Source organism: Hyla sarda, chromosome 5 (assembly GCF_029499605.1).
Source record: "Hyla sarda isolate aHylSar1 chromosome 5, aHylSar1.hap1, whole genome shotgun sequence".
Classification (NCBI taxonomy): domain Eukaryota; kingdom Metazoa; phylum Chordata; class Amphibia; order Anura; family Hylidae; genus Hyla; species Hyla sarda.
The window spans coordinates 384,502,197-384,524,842 of NC_079193.1; the positions used below are offsets into that span (position 1 = coordinate 384,502,197).

Sequence of the window (22,646 nt, forward strand, 5' to 3'; positions counted from 1 at the left end):
TGGTTCTGAGGAATCAGCTGGACGGCTGCCCCGATGTGACCTGCTCCGTCCGGGTCTCGGCATGAGGCTGAGAGGGTCTAGAGTCGCGGTACTTTAGTGCCTTGGGGAGTGGCGACCCCGAGGTGCCGAAACTAACTGGGAGGATAGACTCACTGAGTTGAAGCACGGGCACCATAATCTCTTCACCTTGTGGCACTCACCTCTTGATTACCGGCCTTCTGGCTAGGATCAGAGACATTTTTATAGATCCGGCCGGATGTCCGGGCAGTATATCTGCACACATTCACTCATTTATTTCTTTTTGTCTCACCGTGTCACTTTTTGCGTGTTGTGTGTTCACAGGATTGTCAGGATGCGGTAGCCCTTCTGGGTATCCCTCCTGGCGGTCTAGGGGAGGTGTGTGTGGCCAATAAGGTTCCGCACCTCCCTGCAAACACCCCGGGTCCTCCGGCTCTGGCAGGGTACCGACCGTTATCGGCTCTGCGGGCAGATACCTTGGCTAATGCCTTGGGGGATGCCGGGAGCATTTGTGGTCCCCTAGTAGCTTCGGAGAAAAGGGACATCGAACCTGGAACCTCGCAGGTACCTTTTGGTCTGGAGGTGAAGGGTAGGCTTGTTGGGGGGTCTCTCTCCTATCGGAGAAGGGCTTGCGATAGACCACATCCTTTGTGCACGTTTTTTTAGTGTAACACGTTTGCACTTTTTCTTGCACTTTGGGTGATTCGAGAGCACGTTCCTCGGCTCTTAGATAAAAAATATGGGTTTTCCTGGGACTTCCTCCTGGAGCAGGCAGCATGAGCTGAAATATCCGTGCAAATGCAACAGAATTTTGGCACAATTAGAGGCAAAAAAATCTGTCCACACCATGGAGACACTTTTTGTCAGGTAAGATAGAACAGGCGTGGCCTCAGCAAAAGGGGCGTGGCTCAATATGCAACGCTGCACACCAAAAATGAGATGAGTTTTAGTTGTTCTACAGAAGTGTTACAGAAATATTGAGGTATGAGCTCTATTAACATTTCCCGTTTAATTAGATATTCATAAAATAAATTGTCCTCTGATACAAATTAGTGTAAACAAGCTACAAAAATCAATATAAGTGAAGTACATTACTTAGACCACTACGATGTCCCTATAACAGTGGGGTAGAAGGCCGAGCAAATAAGGCCCAAAGACTTTACCCTCACCAAACTGCCCAAATATATGCATGTATTCCTCCTTCACGAAACACAAAAGTCACAATTTGTTCCACGTGTCTCAACGTGTTTCTCCCTTTGTTAGGTAATATATAATATTGGGGTAACAGGGTTCATCAGGGGACCTGTAGTGACAGGATAACAAAGTACAAAACATATGGCTGTGACGATACCTTAAATGTGCCAATTGATAAAGATAACCTGGTCTTTAAGGGGACCACTCACTCCGATCCCAGGTGAAGGGTGTCACCTGGATGTGGGGTCTCCTCTTACTAGCTCAGCCTTTTACTAGACTGGTATATGGACATCGTAGTGGTCTAAGTATCTGCTTCACTTGTGTTAATTTTTGTTGCTCATTTACACTAATTTGTGTCGGAGGACAATATATTTTATGACGTTAAGTGTTAATAGAGCTCATACCTTAATATTTCTGTGAAGTAATGGCTCACATGGTGAATTTCTTCATGTGGAATCACTTTATCCTAATACTCTTGTGATAGTTGTTCTACATCTTGTCTAAACTTTTTTAATTTTTTAAATCAACTGGTGCCAGAAAGTTAAACAGATTTGTAAATTACTTCTATTTAAAAATATTAATCCTTCCAGTACTTATCAGCTGCTATATGCTCCACAGGAAGTTTTTTTCTTTTTGAATTTCTTTTCTGTCTGACCACAGTGCTCTCTGCTGACACCTCTGTCTATGTCAGGAAATGTCCAGAGCAGGATTGGTTTGCTATGGGGATTTGCTTCTGCTCTGGACAGTTCCTAAAATGGACAGAGGTGTCAGCAGAGAGCACTGTGGTCAGACAGAAAAGAAATTCAAAAATAAAAGAACTTCCTGTGCAGCATACAGCAGCTGATAAGTACTGGAAGGATTAATATTTTTAAATAAGTAATTTACAAATCTGTTTAACTTTCTGGCACCAGTTGATTTAAAAGTAAATAGTTTCCAGCAGAGTACCCCTTTAAGGCTATACAGCAGCAATTTTCACCCTCTGGTACACGTACCCCAAGGTGTACTCTACAGTTCTCCTGGGGGTACCCCAAAAAAATCAGTACTGGCGGCCGCAGGCCCCTGAGGTGTCCAACACACACACAAACTGCATGCTGGAGTTAGGACAGGAGAAGCTTGTCTGGGGCGGAGGTCTTTGCAGCTAACAGGCTGAAATGTAGGTGGTGTTGTGCCTATGTATTGTAGTTGGTGTTGTGCCTCATTATCACTGATGAATCTACTAATGATGACATTTGCTGTTTTATTTGGGGGGGGGGGGGGCAGGATGCAGGGGGTGCTAGTAAAAGTCAGAAAAGAACTACCGTATTTACTCGAGTATAAGCCGACCCGAATATAAGCCGAGGCCCCTAATTTCACCACAAATACCCAGGAAAAATTATTGACTCGACTATAAGCCTAGGGTGGGAAATGCATCATCCCCCCCCTGTCATCATCCAGACCCCCGTCATTAACACCCCCGTCATCATCCCCCTCCCTTCATCATCATCACCGCGTGTCAATCCCTTCATCAGTGGTCTTCAACCTGCGGACTTCCAGATGTTGTAAAACTACAACTCCCAGCATGCCCGGACAGCCATCGGCTGTCCGGGCATGCTGGGAGTTGTAGTTTTGAAACATCTGGAGCTCCGCAGGTTAAAGACCGGCGCGGCCTTCGTCATCATCCCGACCCCCCTTTAGTTTTCTACTCACCTCCCCTCGGTGGGAAGGAAGGGTGAGCTGGTCCGGGCCATCTATGCTGCAGGGACCGTCCGGTGGGGAGGGTTAGTCGTTCCAGGCTGTGACCTCCAGATGTTTCAAAACTACAACTCCCAGCATGCCTGGACAGCCGATGGCTGTCCGGGCATGCTGGGAGTTGTAGTTTTGCAACATTTGGAGGTCCGCAGGTTGAAGACCACTGAGAAGAGATTGACAGGCGGAGAGTTCACTCGAGTATAAGCCGAGGGGGGAGTTTACAGCACTAAAAAAGAGTGTTGAAAAACTCGGCTTATACTCGAGTATATACGGTAGATTAAGCAGAGCTGACCGAGCACACTGAGTGAGCTGCAGGGGCTGGGTGGGCATCTGTGTGTTTCCTGGTGTCAATGCTCTTTAACATATTGGCCCTCATTTACTATTCTAAACCCGACCTCTTTTGTCGGGTTTTTTGGGCGCATCTTTGTCTGCGCCATGTCGCAGACATCGTGCGCCAGTCTGCGCCACTATGCGACATTTTTTCCCGACGGACCCGATGTGGATTCTCCCAAACCCGAAAAAGGGGCGTAACCCGACATTTCTGAGCTTTCCCACGTATTTATTAAGGTTTCCAACCCGAATTTGTTGAATTGTTGTGGATTTTTTCCCGACAGCTCAGAGGAGTTGGAAACCAAAACCAACAAAACCCACGTGCGACAAACTGGATGCGACATAATAATAAATACCAGGGGGAAAAAGCAGTTGGGTAAGAAAGCAACATAGACTTACAACCCGATTTTCTAAGTAAATGAGGGCCATTGTTGTTCATGAACATATCCTCCAGGTCCAGCTGATTCACACATACAGCTAATGAGGTTACTCCCGGAGTGTGAAGGGTTAATCTTCTGCTCTTGCTGCTGCTGAGATTTTCTTCAGACTTTATGGAGCAAATGCAGATTGACTCTACAGATTTTACTAAATTGCTGCAGAAAATGGTGCTATAATACCACGGCTATGCAAACTGCAGTACAAATGCATCGTTTGCCCCGTGATTTGCATAATCGTGGTAAAGTAGTGCTATTTTTGCTGCAGTTCTGCAAAAATTGAAAAAATAAAAATAAAAAACTGGCAAAACCACAAGGTGTGACCACAGCCTATACTTGAGTGAGGGCCCTATTACACAGGGTGATTATCAGCCACATATAGGCCAATATCGCTTAGTGTCATAGGGCCAGCAAATGAGGAGATGCCCATTGATCAGCTGATCAACTCATTCTCCCCAGATAATAAACCATCTTTCATGGGTCGCACATTGTCTTGTGTAATAGCGGCCAATGAATGAGAAGCAAAAGAGTCGCATCGATAATCCAGCGATCGGTTATGCAGCCCTGGGCTCTGTATAGGAGCGCTGATCTACAAGATTGGCGCATATTTACAGCACATATCAGGCTACACAATAAAGTCTGAAGGCTATGTTCTCTTAGTGTTTTGGGGACATAAAATATCAATTTTATTTTTCAAAAAAACATCCACTGAGTTTTGTTAAACACAATAATCTTCTGGCTGTAATGTTCTGGCCTCTTTTCAGCCATTTACCTGCATTGATGTATTTTCTCGTGTAATCTAGAACGGATTTTGCTACATCCCAAAAATACATTCCTAGAAATGGCTTTATTCTACAGATTTAAAGGGGTTCTCCGGTGCTTAGACATCTTATCCCCTATCCAAAGGATAGGGGATAAGATGCCTGATCGCGGGGGTTCCGCCGCTGGGGACCCCCATGATCTTGCACGCAGCACCCCAGTTAAAATCAGTCCCCGGAGCATGTTCGCTGTCACAGCTTTCACGCCCCCTCCCATAGGCTTGCATTGAGGGTGGAGCGTGACGTCACACGCCGGCGGCCCTGTGGTCGCCGGTAATCAGACCCGGAGTGAACATGCTCCGGGGACTGATTTTAACTGGGGTGCTGCGTGCAAGATCACGGGGGTCCCCAACGGCGGGACCCCCGCGATCAGGTATCTTATCCCCTATCCTTTGGATAGGGGATAAGATGTCTAAGTGCTGGAGTACCCCTTTATAGGGGTATTCCAGGAAAAAACTTTTTTTTTATCTCAACTGGCTCCAGAAAGTTAAACAGATTTGTAAATTACTTCTATTAAAAAATCTTAATCCTTCCAATAATTATCAGCTGCTGAAATGGAGTTGCTCTTTTCTGTCTGGCAACAGTGCTCTCTGAAAAGCTTCCTAACACTTAAAAACAGGACTTGAACAATTGGACAAAGACTTGGAGGCCAAACAACTAAATAATCTCAGATTGAACCTTCGGCCCCTCGAGCACATTCCACCAACAAGCATCTATTCTTATTTTGACTGATTTACAAGATCCACCACTAACTACCTCTCGTGTTAATTCTACTGATACTATTTTTTGACTCCTAACCCTACATTTTATCCTAACCCTACAATTCCAGGCGTGAGGCAATGGACTCATTCCAACAACGCATCGCGCAGGACTTGAAACAATTGGAAATAAATAATAATGGAACAAATTAACTGAACTAAGAAACAATACAAATATCATTATACGTCCATCTGATGAAGGTTTTTCAGTAGTGGAGATGGATCGTCCACTGTACGAAAAATTGGTCAATGAAATGCTTCAGGACCAATACACATACAGACTGATTAAAGGAGTACTCTGCCCCTAGACATCTTACCCCCTATCTAAAGGATAGGGGATAAGAGGTCTGATCACAGCACAGGGATTCCGCCACTGGGACCCCAGTGATCTCCGTGCACCATCTGGAGTTTGTTTAGAATGCTGGGTGGGAGCGTCTGGGGTCGTGACATCACGGCCACACCCCCTCATGGCGTCACACCACATCCCATCAATGCAAGTATAGGTTAGGGGGCGTAGCAGCTGCCACGCCCCCTCCCATAGACTTGCATTGAGGGGGTGTGGTGTGATATCATGAGGGGGATGTGGATGTGACGTCATGACCCCCTGCCACCTGCTCCAAGCCTTCTAATGAATGCACCCATGCCCCCTTCCATAGACTTGCATTGAGGGGGTGTGGTGTGACGTCACGACCCCCTGCCGCCTGCTCCAAGCGTTCAGAACAAAATGTTCCGAATGCTGGGGCAGCGAAGTACCCCTTTAAATCTGATCCAAGGAATACCATCCGTATTAAATTGGAGAAATTATTACAAGAAGCAATTTGCTTAAACATTATAACCATAAACAAAAGGAATATATGTCACCTACAGCACCGGTTTGCCCTGTCTTTCCTGCATTCCCAAAAATACATAAAAGTACATTTCCACCCCCACTGAGGCCTATAGTGTCAGGGATCAATTCCCTTCTTGAACGACTGGGGACATGGTTGGATAATCTCTTACATCCACTAGCCACTCCAGGATATATACAAGATACCAAGTACAGTGACCCCCCCCCCCCCCCCCTGACCTACGATGGCCCCGACATACGATCATTTCAACATACGATCACTCTTAGAGGCCATCGCTTGTTGAAGGCAGCATCAACATACGATGCTTTTGTATGTCGGGGCCATCGCATAAACGGCTATCCGGCAGCGCAGACTGCTTCAGCCGCCACCGGATAGCCGTTTACGGTGCCCCGTGTGATCCGCTGACGATCACTTACCTGTCCTCGGGGCTCCGGCGCGTCCTCTTCGGGATCCCCTGCATCGTCGGCGCTCTCCTTCGCTGTCATCACGTCGCTGCGCTCACCGTCCCGTCATCCAATAGGAGCGGCGTGCATAGCAACGTGGCGGCAACGGAGAGCGACGTTCCCAGGAAGCAGAGACCTTCCCGGAGCGTTGGGGACGCGGCGACAGCTATGGAAGGCGACATCCAGGGCAGCGGTGATGGTCCGGAGCGGTGGGGACATGTGAGTACAACTTCCTATACCAGTGGTCTTCATCCTGCGGACCTCCAGATGTTGCAAAACTACAACTCCCAGCATGCCCGGACAGCCAACGGCTGTCCGGGCATGCTGGGTGTTGTAGTTTTGCAACATCTGGAGGTCCGCGGGTTGTAGACCACTGTCCTATACTTTACATTGCACGGATCCCTCAACATACGATGCTTTCAACAAACGATGGTCCATTTGGAACGGATTACCATCATATGTTGACGGACCACTGTATCTTTCACAAGCCGTACAAAATATCGCATTGGCCCAAAAATGCAACATGGTTATCTTCCGATATAGTGGCACCCTACACTTGTATCCCCCATACCCGCGCAGTTCAAGCTATAGCATACCATCTTGACAAATACAACAATTATACTACAGAACTCAAACAATACATCTTGGACGTTTTACTTTTCTTGCTTACACACAACTTTTTTTTGTTTCAATAAACAATATTATTTACAGATAACTTCATGTTGAAACGAAGCTATACTGGAAAGAAACCGCAGGTAACAGCGTATTACATGCCAAGAGCTGTCACCACCGCATGTCATCAAGAATCCCCCTATAGGAGAGCGGAGGACGTGCTCAGAAACACGGGACGATCAGAAAACCTGTCTAGATATGACCACTCGCCAAACGGACAGAGGGTGTGCACAAATAGACATCCAACGTGCCATCAATATGGTCAACTCTAAACCTCGAGAACTTTACCTGAAAAATAGACCTCACAATAACCGAAATCTTCCTCACACGGATCCCCTTACATTTAGTACAGCTTTACAGCAGTGGTTCGCAACCTGGGGTACAAGTACCCCCAGGGGAATTTAGAAGTTCTCCAGGGGGGGGTACTTGGGGGGAAAAAAAATCAGTAATGGCAGCCACAGCCACTGGTTACTGGTTTGGATCACTTTGAAAGAAATGGTCGGCTGACGTCACTGCACCGAGGAGCGGAGCAGGACAGCAAAGGGGCGGCGCGGGCGCTGGGCTGCTGTGGGCACTAACTACCATCAGCTTTGTTGCTCCACTGCCCCTGCAGACCGGGGACCTTCTAATCTGAGCCATAGGAATAGGTCCCCAGACCAGAGGAGCAGTGGAGGACCAAAGTGGGACAGTATGGTGGTCTACAACTATATATGGGGGAAGTTTGGGGGCCTACAGCTATATTTGGGGATACAGAGGGGGCCTAACAACTTTATGGGGACACAAAGCGGGTACTATTACTGTGACAATAAACATGGGGAGTTTGTAAATAGGTGGGTATTGTACTTCAGAAGGAGCCTAAAATGTTTGTTTGGCTGGTTCTGTGGAGAAGTCTTGTATGGGAGAAATCTTCATGGCGGTCTAGGCCAGATAGAGAAGAAAAGAAAACAACTCCGGTTAAAGAAGACGAGGAACAGGGGGGCCTGTTATAGAGGAAAGTAAAGCATATGAATTATACTATAATCGTTACAAAATGTCTCTAATATGGGGGTACCATTTTTTGGGAATGGGCTGTCAAGGGGTACTCAGGCAAAAAAAAAAGGATGAGAACCACTGGCTTACAGTAAGGAATTGTACAGGTGAAACAAATTGTTCTACAACACCTACCTGTCCTCCATCACAACGAGACTCTGTCCAAAATACTAAATGCAGGGGTTAGAGTTGTCCCCTGGAGGGGTAAATCCCTATAGAACCAACTCTCCCCCAGTGATTTTCAAGCTAAACCTACAGATAAACAGAATTGGCTTATCTGTATGGGATGCCATAAATGTGGCCACACACGGTGCAATCTGTGCAAATACATTCACACATCAAACGGTTTTAAACCTACACCCACTGGTATTACATATAATATAAAAACATTTACAGACTGTCATACTAAACACGGAATTTACCTTGCCACGTGTAATCTCTATTTGCCGTACATTGGTTGTCGCTGAACACCTTACATTTCAAAACCAACTCACACCCCTCCAGAGATCCATGTCTGGACTTACTAAACATTTTGTTGAAAAACATACTGGTGATTTGACCAGGTTGAGTGTTCAAGGCATTGAAAGAGTTAAGCCCCCCGGCAGAGGTGGTGACTGGAGTAGCTGGGGTTCAGACGGGAGGTGTTTTGGATCCTCTGTCTGGACACCAGGTACCCACGGGGATTGAATTATAAGAACGTCCTCTCGTATATGACATGTCTCTCCATATAACATTGCATTTATACTGAACTATGTTTTTATTATTACTTTTTCTTCATGACACAGTTTTTTGTATATCCATATATCTCTCTAGCGTATATACCTGCATTTATAGCCAGCTGCTTGAACAATTTTTCTAATTACCGGAACACACGCCATATGATGGGTGTTCTATACTTGTTCACTATTCTTTTAGCAGGAATATATGCTGGACGTCTTCCTCTGTGAAATATCCCTATGATTAAGGTTTTCATGTAAACCGAAACGCGTCAGCGTTTCATTTGGCTTTGTTCTTGCACTTTTTTTGTTTGGAATTTTAATGGATTAATTAAAGGATTACTCCGCTACCCAGCATCCGGAACATGGAGTTGCGAATGCTGTGTGCGGGCTTCCGTGTTCACGCCCACCCCCTGGTGATGTCACGCCCCGTCATGTGTCGTCATGTCCCACCCCCTCAATGCATGTCTATAGGAGGGGGCGTGACGGCCATCACGCCGCCTTCCCATAGACTTTCATTAAGGGGACGGGATGTGACGTCACAAGGGGGCGGGCGTGAACACGGAAGCACGCACGCAGCATTGGGAACTTAATGTTCCGGACGCTGGGGAGCGGAGTAACCCTTTAAAGTTTAGAAGTTTTAGGAAGCTGGATTATCCACCATTTCTGCTATAATTTGCTTGGGACCCGGCGCATCTCTTTTCTGTGCTTCCCATGAGAGATCCTCCAGGCTAAGACGAGATTACCTGATTACTTCACATGGTGAGCTGACTCCTTTTTCTTTTATGCTTTTGAACAGTGCTCTCTGCTGACATCTCTGCTTGTCTCAGGAACTGCACAGAGTAGAAGAGGTTTACTATGGGGATTTGCTTCTACTCTGGACAGTTTCCGAGACACGTGTCATCAGAGAGCACTTAGACAGAAAAGAACAACTCAACTTCAGCAGCTAATAAGTACTGAAAGGATTAAGATTTTTTAATAGGAGTAATTTACAAATCTAATAACTGTAGTAGAATAGGAGGGCACTCAGTCCTTTGACAGATGTAACTATTCAGGTACTGACAGCAAGAAACAGTACCGTGATTCAGACGCTGCGGACCGGGACCTCCAGACTCTAGTAATCATGCGGCACCTGTGGGGTGCACGTACAAGGTGAAGTACCAACAATAATATATGCAAAAGAGAGTATATGCACTCACCGCAGGTAAACAGCCGCCAGCGTGAAGTCCGGGATCACCATGGTTCACGCTGGCGGCGGTTTACCTGCGATGAGTGCATATACTCTCTTTTGCATATATTAATTTACAAATCTGTTTAACTTTCTGGAGCCAGTTGATATATAAAAAAAAGTTTTTTCCTGCATAACCCCTTTAAGATGTAACCCAAAAAAAAAGACATAGTGCACGTAGCCTGACCTGTAGTATACACTCTCCAACCTTATGCGAGGTTCACACTGAGCAATCACCCGACGGTAATGTCTTACTCACAGATTTTGCCTTAAAGGGGTACTCCGCCCCTAGACATCTTATCCACTATCCAAAGGATAGGGGATAAGATGTCTGATCGCAGGGGTCCTGCCGTTGGGGACCCCCGCGATCTCCCTGCTGCAGCCAGCTTTCATTTAGAGCATCGGGTGCAGCGCCGGAGGCTTGCGAAGACATGGCCGCACCCCTTAATGCAAGTCTATAGACTTGCATTGAGGGGGCATGGCCATGACATCACGAGCCTCCGCCCCGTATCGCCAGTCATCCGGCACAGAGCGACGTTCGCTCCATGCACTGGATGTCTGGGGTGCTGCAGCCATGATCGCGGTGGATAGGGGATAAGATGTCTGGGGGCGGAGTACCCCTTTAAGTATGGCCGAGATCATTCTTTTGGTGCAGGAATTTCAGTGTGGGAATATCCGCCGCTGAAATATCGTAGTGTGGACTGTGCAGCGAAATCCTATCGCCAGCAATGAGACTCTTCTGCACTGGAATTTCTGAGTGGGATTTCACTCGGAAATTGCGTAGTGTGAACTTAGCCTTAGACTGTCAACCCTAAACAGATATTCACACACTTCTGTTCTATACAAGTCACTACTCTTCTTTTATTTTTTAAAGGATTTTGTAAATATTAAAGAAGCAATTTGGTTGGTTGCTATGGGCAACGGCACCCCTCTCCCACAAGCAACTTTCCAGTGCCAACGACCCCAGGCGATTCCTCCAGTTCACCTACATTTTCTGAAGAACGTACTTGCAGGAAATGTGCAAGAGGAGACAACCCCTTCCATAAGGATCACCCCCTTATTGGGAATACATGACTCTTAGATAAGTTACCTGGATTTTTGTTGTCCCCCCCCCCCCCCCTTCTTTTTGTTACTCGGCGCCGGCTGACATTCTGACAGCGAATCAGCACAATGGCTGAGTCAGCGCAGATCCCATGGGCTCCGTCTGTCAGCTGCAGCCCTTCTCTCTGTATAATGTCCTGCCGGGCAGATAGACGCCGGGCCGGACTGGGAAATCACAACCTTTACACAATACATCAGAATTTACTTTTGCATTAAACTCAGGTCTCTTCCTTTTCAGATGAGTATCTGCCAGATAAAGGGAACAGTCTGCTCCTGGCGGTCCTGCACAGAACAGAAGACAGGACCATCAGATGAGCGCACAGCGGGACGGGAACGGCGGTGTCAAGAGAGCTTTATATCAAATACCGGGGACCTTGTCTCCAAAGATTAAGATTGATCTCTAGTTTTACGTAAATAAAGCAACTTGTTATATAATGAAAGGTTCTGAAACGTTCAAGATGGGTTCTCACTATTATCAACATCTTTGTGTTGGCGAATGGGAATATTCTTGTAAATATACGGAGACCATAAATCTGTACAGACCATATACTTCCCAGAGCTGAGGGTTTGTTACAATTGCATCTAGTTTAGACCATCCTCTGAGGCAATTAATCTGCCCCCAAGGAAAACATATTTTACCCACACTCGTAGATTGGGGCAAAGAAAAATCTGACAGCAAACAGAGACCTTGAAAGTGCGAGAAAGTGAAAGAAAGATTTCTCAAAACCTGTGCAGAGGAAAAGCTGATCATAGCAACCAATCAGATCGTCTCTTTCATTTTTCAGAGGCCTTCTTAAAAATTAAAGAAGCGCTCTGATTGGTTGCTACAGGACACTGGTAAACTTTTCTCTACACAGGTTTTGATAAATCTCCTCCAAATATATAAAGGCTGCATGAGCTTTAAAGGGGTACTCCACTGGAAATCATTTATTTCAAATCATCTGGTGTCAGAAAGTTAAATAGATTTGTAAATTACTTCTATTAAAAAATCTTAATTCTTCCAGTACTTATCAGCTGCTGTATGCTCCACAGGAAGTTCTTTTCTTTTTGAATTCCTTTTCTGTCTGACAATCCTCTATGGGGATGGCAATTTCTGAAATTGTTTTTAAATAAAACTATCACCCCAAGATATATAATTTACTTATATAGTGTTATCAATAACTGTACTGGCTTCAACATGTTTTTGCATAATTTACCCCTGGCAGGAAGTTGTGTAGTCCTCTTGTTGTCAGTGAGGTTTTATTTCAGCTGCCTACCGGCAATTACCTCTTTCCTGACCGGAAGTTGTGTTGTCCTTTCATTGTTAGTGTGGTGTTGTCTAAGCAGCTCCCCGGCTTCTCCCCCTCTCCTGACAGGAAATTGTGTAGTCCTCTTATTTCCAGTGTGGTGTTGTCTTAGTAGCTCTCTGATTCCTCACTTTCCCCTGAAAGGAAGTTGTGTAGTCCTCTCATTGTCAGTGTGGTGCTGTCTTGACAGCTCCCAGGCTCCTCCCTCTTTCCTGAGAGGTAGTTGTATAGTCTAAAGTGGTGTTGTCTTGAAAACTCTTCGGCTCCTCCCTCTCCTCTGACATTAAGTTGTGTAGTCCTCTCATTGTCAGTGTGGTATTGTCTTAAAAGCTCCCCGGCTCCTTCGTGTCTCCTGACAGGAAGTTTTGTAGCCCTCTCATTTTCAGTGTGGTGTTGTCTCAGCATCTCACAGCCCCTTCCCTCTCTCCCAACAGAATGCCTCATCCTTTTCTCTGCTGTCTCAGGAGGCGTGGCTTGTCTCTGAGCTTTAGCCCCGCCCAGAATGATGTCACCACCTCTGACCAGCCCCTACATATCTGCTAATTTTCCCACAAAAAATGTGGTGGATTTGAGCTCTTGAAAACCCGACAGCGGGAGTTTAAATAAAATAAAATACATTGTAAATAAGGCCGGGTTCACACCACGTTTTGGCAATACAGTTCCCGTATCAGGTTTTTGATGAAAAACGGATTCCTCAAAACCTGACTAAACTGTATCAAAACGTGTGTACAAATTTCAACCCATATACAGTTTAAAAAATTATGTCCGGTTGCATCCGTTTTTTAAGAAAAAAACGTGTAAGTTTTTAACTTTTCACTCCATTTTTAATAAAGTTTCACTTGTTTGATTGAAATTCCAAGAAAAAAACCTGTGCAAAGTCAAAAACTGAATGGAACCATACGCACATACGGTTCTGTACGTTTCCCATTGACTCCCATGTTTTTAAAAAAAAAAAACTTATGAGGTTTAATACAGTTTTTCACCTGGACCAAAAACCGTGGTAGACTACAGTTTTGGGTACGGTAAAAAAACCTGACAAAACCGTACAGGATGCAAACGGACACAACCTGATGCATCTTTTGGCGTATGGTTTTCAATGGAGAGTCAATACGGTTCTATACGGTTTTCACATAGAAAACATATACGGGAAGTGTATTGCTTGGTGTGAATGCCCCCTAACATGGAAAATACTTGTTGGGAAATAAAAAACCCACAAAGAAAACTACACTCCAATCATAGTAAGGGTAGGTTCACACCACGTTTTTGCAATACAGTTCTTGTATCAGGTTTTTGATTTAAAAAAAAAAACGGATTCCTCAAAAACTGTATCAAAACGTGTGTACAAATTTTTTATCTGTATACGGTTTGAAAAAATGATGTGCGGTTGCATCTGTTTTATAAGAAAAAAAACGTATACGTCTTGAACTTTTCACTCCATTATGAATAAAGTTTCACTTGTTTGATTGAAATTCCAAGAAAAAATCTGTGCAAAGTCAAAAACCGTATGGTGCAAACTGGATGGAACCGTACGCACATACAGTTCTGTACGGTTCCCATTGACTCCCATGTTAAAAAAAAAAAACGTATACGGTTTAATATGGTTTTTCACCTGGACCAAAAGCCATGCATGTAAAAAAACCGTATGGTTTGAAAAACGGAGACAACCGTATGCAATATGGTGCATATGGTTTTGAATGGGAAATCTATGGGCACGGTTTTCTGTACGGTTGCATACGTTTTTTTTATGAAACCATATGCCGAAACCGTATAGGAAAATCGTGGTGTGAACCCACCCTAAATAAGATCCATTGTCTTATTTATAATACCCGTCTTCAAAAATGCCTTTTCCATGTGATTTAGGGGTCATTCCTGCCCCTGTAAAGATCCCTAGTTATAGGCTGTGATAACACATCACCTTCTATGTATTGTGGCATTATATATAAATAGATATTATAGTTCTTATTATTTCCTACAATTCCTAATAGAGATGAGCGAACTTACAGTAAATTCGATTCGTCAAGAACTTCTCGGCTCGTCAGTTGATGACTTATCCTGCATACATTAGTTCAGCTTTCAGGTGTTCCCGTGGGCTGGAAAAGGTGGATACAGTATTAGGAGACTCTTTCTTAGGACTTTATCCACCTTTTCCAGCCCACCGGAGCACCGAAAAGCTGAACTAATTTATGCAGGATAAGGCATCAACTGCCGAGCCGAGAAGTTGGTGACGAATCGAATTTACTGTAAGTTCGCTCATCTCTAATTCCTAACAGTACAGACCAGTGATGTAACATAACAATATTTCCCCCACAGAGAGAATTATTCTTCGATGCAGAAGAAATGTAACCTACAGTAAATGCCAACACAATAAAGCTTTTTCATTAATTCTATGGCTTCCCTCCATCATTACTAGGGTGGAGCGCACTATATACAGAGAGGGAAGCGTTAATAACATTTGGCTTCTGACGGGAAGCTCTGCCCCTGCTAATAAAAATCACAAGTTCTCTCCTAAAACTCTTTGAAGTGGAGTATAATGTGCGCTCGCAGGAGATGCTGAGGTCACATAATCTACGTGGCACCAGGTCACGCTGAAGCTGCCGCACACTGATGACTTATGACACATGTCACATCACTGCTGAACGCCCATAGAGGAGACTGGGGAAGGAGGCAGAAGCACAACTAACAAACAACCTCCTCTATTAAAGGGGTATTCCAGGAAAAAAAATGTTTATATATATCAACTGGCTCCAGAAAGTTAAACAGATTTGTAAATGACTTCTATTAAAAAATCTTAATCCTTTCAGTACTTATGAGCTTCTGAAGTTAAGGTTGTTCTTTTCTGTCTAAATCCTCTCTGATGACACGTGTCTCGGGAAACGCCCAGTTTAGAAGAGGTTTGCTATGGGGATTTGCTTCTAAACTGGGCGTTTCCTGAGGCACGTGTCATCAGAGAGGATTTAGACAGAAAAGAACAACCTTAACTTCAGAAGCTCATAAGTACTGAAAGGATTAAGATTTTTTAATAGAAGTAATTTACAAATCCGTTTAACTTTCTGGATCCAGTTAATATATAAAAAAAAGTTTTTTCCTGGAATACCCCTTTAACTTCTGCAGAAATGTACCTCAAGAAAGCACAGAAAGAAAAGCAGGCCGGAAGCTGAGATTCCCACCACATCTACAGTACACATGGTGTGAACCTGGCCCACATTCTGTATTTGGTATAGTAGAGGGTTTTCATTCACTAGACCAGTGGTCTCCAACCTGCGGACCTCCAGATGTTGCAAAACTACAACTCCCAGCATGCCAGGACAGCCGTTCGCTGTCCGGGCATGCTGGGAGTTGCAGTTTTGCAACATCTGGAGGTCCGCAGATTGCAGACCACTGCACTAGACTATGACCCTCATTTACTAAGAGTGTTGTGTAGTTTTCTTTGTGGGTTTTAATTCCCTATAATTTATTTTCCACGGTATTTACTAAGGTTTCCCTACATTTTCCACTACATTACACATGTTCTGATCTGTCGGGTTTTCCTCGGCTCAAATCCACTACATTTTATGTGGAAACCTCAGTAAATATGTCGTTTTTTTGTGAAAATGTCAGGAACACGCCCCTTTTCAGAGACCACGCCCCCTTTCCCTGGCTGTCAAGCCCCTTTTTTGGGTTTTCTTAGCAAAATGGAGAGTTAGTTGGTTTTTTTTTCATTCTGGCGCAAAATCTGGCGCACAACCCAAAAAAACATGTCAGGTTTGCAATAGTAAATGAGGGCCATGGTGTGAACCTGGCCCACATTTTGTATTTGGTATAGTAGAGGGTTTTCATTCACTAGACCAGTGGTCTCCAACCTGCGGACCTCCAGATGTTGTAAAACTACAACTCCCAGCATGCCCGGACAGCCATCGGCTGTCCGGGAATGCTGGGAGTTGTAGTTTTGAAACATCTGGAGGTCCGCAGGTTGGAGACCACTGCACTAGACTATATGTACAAGTGAAGTCATACAGGGATGGTAAGGAGAGCTCTCAGGGGGGGGGGGGGGGATCTGCAGGTAGCTATGAAATCCCTAGCCATTGCCATTGTGCTCCATACCGTTAAAGGAGTACTCCGGTGGAAAACTTTTTTTTTTTTTTTTTTATTTTTTATCAACTGGTGCCAGAAAGTTAAACCGATTTGTAAATTACTTCTATTAAAAAATCAATCCTTCCAGTACATTTTAGCTGCTGAATACTACAGAGGAAATTCTTTTCTTTTTGGAACACAGAGCTCTCTGCTGACATCACGAGCACAGTGCTCTCTGCTGACATCTCTGTCCATTTTAAGAACTGTCCAGAGTAGGAGAAAATCCCCATAGCAAACATATGCTGCTCTGGACAGTTCCTAAAATGGACAGAGATGTCAGCAGAGAGCACTGTGCTTGTGATGTCAGCAGAGAGCTCTGTGTACCAAAAAGAAAAGAATTTCCTCTGTAGTATTCAGCAGCTAATAAGTACTGGAAGGATTAAGATTTTTTAATAGAAGTCATTTACAATTCTGTTTAACTCACTGGCACCAGTTGATTTAAAAGAAAAAAGTTTTCCACCGGAGTACCCCTTTAAGGGCCCACTCGGCCATTTTTATTTTATTTTTATTTTTTTCCGACAAACAGCCCCAAAAACGGGTGGGAGCACAATGGACTACATCAGGTCCCGATGGATCCTATTGACTAAAATGGAGTCTGTTGGGGATCCAGTAATTTACCTGAGAAAAAAAAATTGTGCATTCACTATTTGTCCACCGAACTCCCATTGTTCCGACATAGTCGCCGATAGAGCTCATATAACGTGATCGAACCCTAATTTCCCCGGACTTAGCTGGTCCAGGTGCTGTGTAGTAACTAGAGATAAATGGCTGGTGCTATTTGTGGCTGCTGACTCTACGTGTAAGAGCGCCCCTCACAGTCTGGACATATACGGCCACATTAAAAGAGACTGTCTAAATTTACACTGTCTAAGCTTTATACTGTCTAAGGCTGTGTTCACACTAGGTTTTGATGATACAGTCACCAGGACAATGGCTGGAGGCACCTTGGTTGGGAAACACTGATCTAAACAAACAATCCTGAGCCCCTGTGGTAAATCCGGTACATTCAAGGGGTTCACACACCGTATCCAGCTGGGGGGAGTGAAAACCAGGCGCTCCTGTATCCCAGCCGGACCCGGACCCAATCTCATTTATTTGAATGAGCCGACCGGAGTCATATAGTGACTCCAGTCGGCTAATTTTTGCCCCAAATCTGGTTTTCTGACCGGACCTAAAACCGTGGTATATGAGCTCTATCGGTAAGTACGCCAGAACAACGGGAGTTTAGTGGACAAATAGTGCATGCACTATTTTTTTCCTCAGGTAAATTACTGGATCCCCAATGGACTCCATTTTAGTCAATGGGTTTGTCTGGGATACGGGAGCGTCGGGTTTTAAATCCTCCCAGCCGGATCCGGTGATCGTATAATCAAAATGTAATGTGAACCCAGCCTTAGAATTTACCGGATTTGCCACAGGGGCTCAGGATTGTTTGTTTACATCAGTGTTTCCAAACCAAGGTGCCTCCAGCCATTGAAAAACTACAACTCTCTGCATGCCCGGACGGCCCTTTACAGGAAGCCACACCCTTTCCCACTATGCCACACCTTCATATCAAAAACAAACACAAAGGGCGCTCCATAGTGCAATTAAACGAGAGGGTAAAGACGCAAGTAATAATAAATTGCGCTTACCCAAGGAGTTGTGCTGACAGGCAGGAACAACTCTGGTGAATACGTAAATAAAAGTTCCAATGTGCAGCCGATCCCCTCAACCACCTCGTGGTGTCCAATTAGTACAAACAATCCTCCAAACCACTAGGGGTAACTCAAGGCGCAGACAATGGATAGCAGCAATAGAAGCAATACTGATATAGGTACGGATCAATGGGTAGAGTAACCAAGGGTCATTTATTCTGAACAACGCGTTTCAACGCCAGGACAGGCGTCTTCCACAAGTGTCTACATCAGGAAACCTTCCAGCACACACACTAATGTGCCCCTAGAAGTCCATTGTTACATGAACACCTACAGAGTCTGGTCTCCATCTACAAAGATTATCTAACTACCGTATATACTCGAGTATAAGCCGACCCGAATATAAGCCGAGGCCCCTAATTTCACCCCAAAAACCCAGGAAAAGTTATTGACTCGACTATAAGCCTAGGGTGGGAAAAACATCATCCCCCCATGTAATCATCCAGACCCCTCGTCATCATCCAGACCCCCGTCATCATCATCACCGCCTGTCAATCCCTTCAGCCATCGGCTGTCCGGGCATGCTGGGAGTTGTAGTTTTGAAACCTCTGGAGGTCCACAGGTTGAAGACCACTGCGGCCTTCATCATCATCCAGACCCCCGTCATCATCCCCCCCCCTTCATCATCACCACCTGTCAATCCCTTAATCAGCTGTCTTCCACCTGCGGACCTCCAGATGTTGCAAAACTACAACTCCCAGCATGCCCGGAAGGCCATCGGCTGTCAAGGCATGCTGGGAGTTGTAGTTTTGAAACCTCTGGAGGTCCGCAGGTTGAAGGTCTTCAACCTGCGGCCTTCGTCATCATCCAGACCCCCCCCCCCCCTTTAGTTTTCTACTCACCTCCCCTCGGTGTGAAGGAAGGGTGAACTGGTCTGGGCCATCTCTGCTGCAGGTCCCCTCTGTCCAGTGGGGAGGGTTAGTCATTCCGGGCTGTCCATTTTCACTGGGGGGGGGCCCTCTTCTCCGCGCCTGCCCCGGACTAGTGACGTTGCCTTGACAACGACGTACAGGGACGCACTGCACATGAACCTCCCTTTGCGTCGTCGTGGAGAAAATGGACAGCCCGGAACGACTAACCCTCCCACCGGACGGTCCCTGCAGCATAGATGGCCCGGACCAGCTCACCCTTTCTTCCCACCGAGGGGAGGTGAGTGGAAAACTAAAGGGGGGGGGGGGGTCTGGATGATGACGAAGGCCGCAGTGGTCTTCAACCTGTGGACCTCCAGAGGTTTCAAAACTACTTGTAGTTTTGCAACATATGGAGGTCCGCAGGCTGAAGACCACTGAGAAGGGATTGACAGGCGGAGAGTTCACTCGAGTATAAGCCGAGGGGGGTGTTTTCAACACGAAAAATCGTGCTGAAAAACTTGGCTTATACTCGAGTATATACGGTATACCACAAAGGGATCATATAGGGAATAGCACAGTAGCATCTGCTACATGGGAACAACTTTTGGGTAAATGGGCACTGTAACTTTAAAAAACTATTAAAACATAAAAATAACTTCCCAATTCAATGGACAATATGTAGACGTACCGATCCAGTACTTTACCTGAGATGGGTGTAAATATGGTTCTGGAGACGCCAGGTTAGTCTGAACGGACACGCTTTTTTCCAGTAGTATTTGTGGAAAGCCAAGTTTTTCAAAGGTGCTTCTCTTCCAGTGTTTGCTGTCTTGCTGTGCGAGTGCTTCGTCCTCACTGAAAGCCCTAACCACCGGACCAGGCATAGGTAAAGGCACTGCACCATCGCTCTCATAGCCAGAGCCATCCTTCTGAGAATCCCAGCTGCTTCTTTGTTTCATGTGGAAGTGTGCCTGCTGGGCCTCCCAGGCGAGCCGGGCCTGCGCCATGAAAGCCTCCGTAGAGGCCCGATGCATGTCTGCCTCCGATGACCGGCTCTCTGTTCGACTCATGAGTGGCCGGTTTGGCATAGATGAAGGCCTTTCCTCGTTCATACCCTGCTCATTGTGCCCCTCGGATGACCCTTCGGATGGAGATGGGTTAGGTTCTAGAGACAAAGAAGGCTTTCTGCTTTTCCTTTTCCTGGTGTTGGGAGAATAGCTGGCGGAGGACATGGTGTCCTGCTGACTGGACCAAGACATGGAATCTTCTGACTGGAACGGATGCTGTTGCTGACTTTGTCGCACATCTGAACCTTCCATACTACTGTAGTCTCCAGACTTAACTTCAAAACGCTGGTCCCTCATGTACAGAGGATTGTGTTGCAATGAGTATGACCCGCCTATTGTGTTCGGTGTATATTTATGCCTTAAACCAGTTTTTATCTTTGGGCTGGATCCAGACTGTTCTACATACACTAGCTGGCGGACATATTCCTTGCCTGCGGGACTGTAATCCAGACTCATGAACCTGTCAGAGCATTTCTGTTTGGTCAGCACAAGCTGTTGGTACGGAGAGTTGGAGGCCTGCTTTGGAGACTGAAGAAAAGTATGGGGTTTGCGAATAGGGGATTTTTGAGGGGACATTGCTCTGTAGTTTCCACTAGCATCGTATTGCATCTCCATGGGTGGTTCATCATAGATGGGAGCCTGATACTCCATGGGAGGCTCCTCATACAGTGGGGGCTCATAGGCGTAGCGAGGAGAAGACGGCTGGGACTCATTGGAATGCTTCCTGTGTTGGGACTGTAAGGTGCAGAATGATTCCCCGCGTCCAAGTAATGGGGAACAAGAACCGACGTGCTCCGCTCTTTTCATATACGGTGACTGCTTCCTATCTGGAAAAAAGACAGAGTTGTCCGTATCGACTGAGAACGTCTGCATGATGGGTGATGGCTGTCCCCCTGACGGCCGGCGAGTACGGGTTCCTTGTGAATTGTCGGTGGTGGTGTAACCATTTCCCTGGTGCATCAGGAAGCTGGGCTCCCGGTCCGTCACTTTGATCAGCATTCTCTCTTTGGTGCCGGTGTTCCATCTGAGGGAGGAGGTCCTGCACAAGAGCAGAGAAACATGTTTTATAAAGTCTTACTTTTTCATCTCAAAAATAAAGCTTCTAGAAAATCAGATACATTGGTGCAGATTTACTAAAACTTTCCAAATTTAAGACAGTGTAAGCTCACACTCGGCAGTCTAAGAATGCGGTAGATTTATCATCGTGGCTCAGGCTGTTTAATAAAGCTGTAACGTTTTTAGCCTGTCTAGTCTAAGACCGGGAATGCCCAGCAGAAAAATTGTCAAAGCATTATATCTCTGCGTATTATTGAATAAAATATGTTGCCAATTGTTGCACCAATTATTAAATTGCTTGCATTGCGCCATCTCATCTTAAACTACATCCCCTTTTTAACAATACAGAAGAAAAGCATCTAAAACACATAATAAACCTGAGCAAATCCTATAAGATATTTGCAACGATAAATCTGCCCCACTGTGTTAAGCCTAGAACAAGACCAGACAGGGCCCGGGACCCATCTCTATGAGCCAGAATGGAAAGCTGAGTGGCTCCAGATGAGATCAGCTGTTTTGCCAGGAGCAGGACCCGGGGCCATCAGCTGACTGCCCGAGGCCTCATTCTCAGGTGACAACCCCTTCAATGCAATGTATTCACAGCCAATACAGCCTTACAGGACTATTAAAACAATGAAAACAATTGCTTAACCCCTTAACGACGCAGGACGTATATTTATGTCCTGCGCCGGCTCCCGCGATATGAAGCGGCATCGCGCCGCGATCCTGCATCATATCGCGTCGGTCCCGGCACTCATCAACGGCCGGGACCCGCAGCTAATACTACACATCGCCGATCGTGGCGATGTGCGGTATTAACCCTTTAGAAGCGTCTGTCAAAGCTGACTGCCGCTTCTAAAGTGAAAGTGACCCGGCTGCTCAGTCGGGCTGTTCGGGACCGCCGCGGTGAAATCGCGGCGTCCCGAACAGCTTACAGGACACCGGGAGGGCCCTTACCTGCCTCCTCGGTGTCTGATCGGCGAATGACTGCTCCGTGCCTGAGATCCAGGCAGGAGCAATCAGGTGCGGATAACACTGATCACAGGCGTGTTAATACACACCAGTGATCAGCATAGGAGATCAGTGTGTGCAGTGTTATAGGTCCCTATGGGATAATAATGATCAGTATAAGAGATCAGTGTGTGCAGTGTTATAGGTCCCTATGGGATAATAATGATCAGTATAAGAGATCAGTGTGTGCAGTGTTATAGGTCCCTATGGGATAATAATGATCAGTATAAGAGATCAGTGTGTGCAGTGTTATA

At 45.7% G+C, this 22,646-nt stretch overlaps 1 protein-coding gene across 3 annotated transcripts in view; it reads right to left on the reverse strand.

Annotated features, from left to right (window-relative positions):
• The window catches only part of ARHGAP39 (Rho GTPase activating protein 39), a 303,636-nt gene that overhangs the window by 147,942 nt on the left and 133,048 nt on the right, over nucleotides 1-22,646 (reverse strand). For all 3 annotated transcript variants that reach the window (XM_056522932.1, XM_056522930.1, XM_056522931.1), the window contains exon 3: nucleotides 19,966-21,364. In XM_056522932.1, coding sequence (XP_056378907.1) covers nucleotides 19,966-21,364 — 1,399 coding nt within the window. The remainder of the gene's footprint in view (nucleotides 1-19,965; nucleotides 21,365-22,646) is intronic.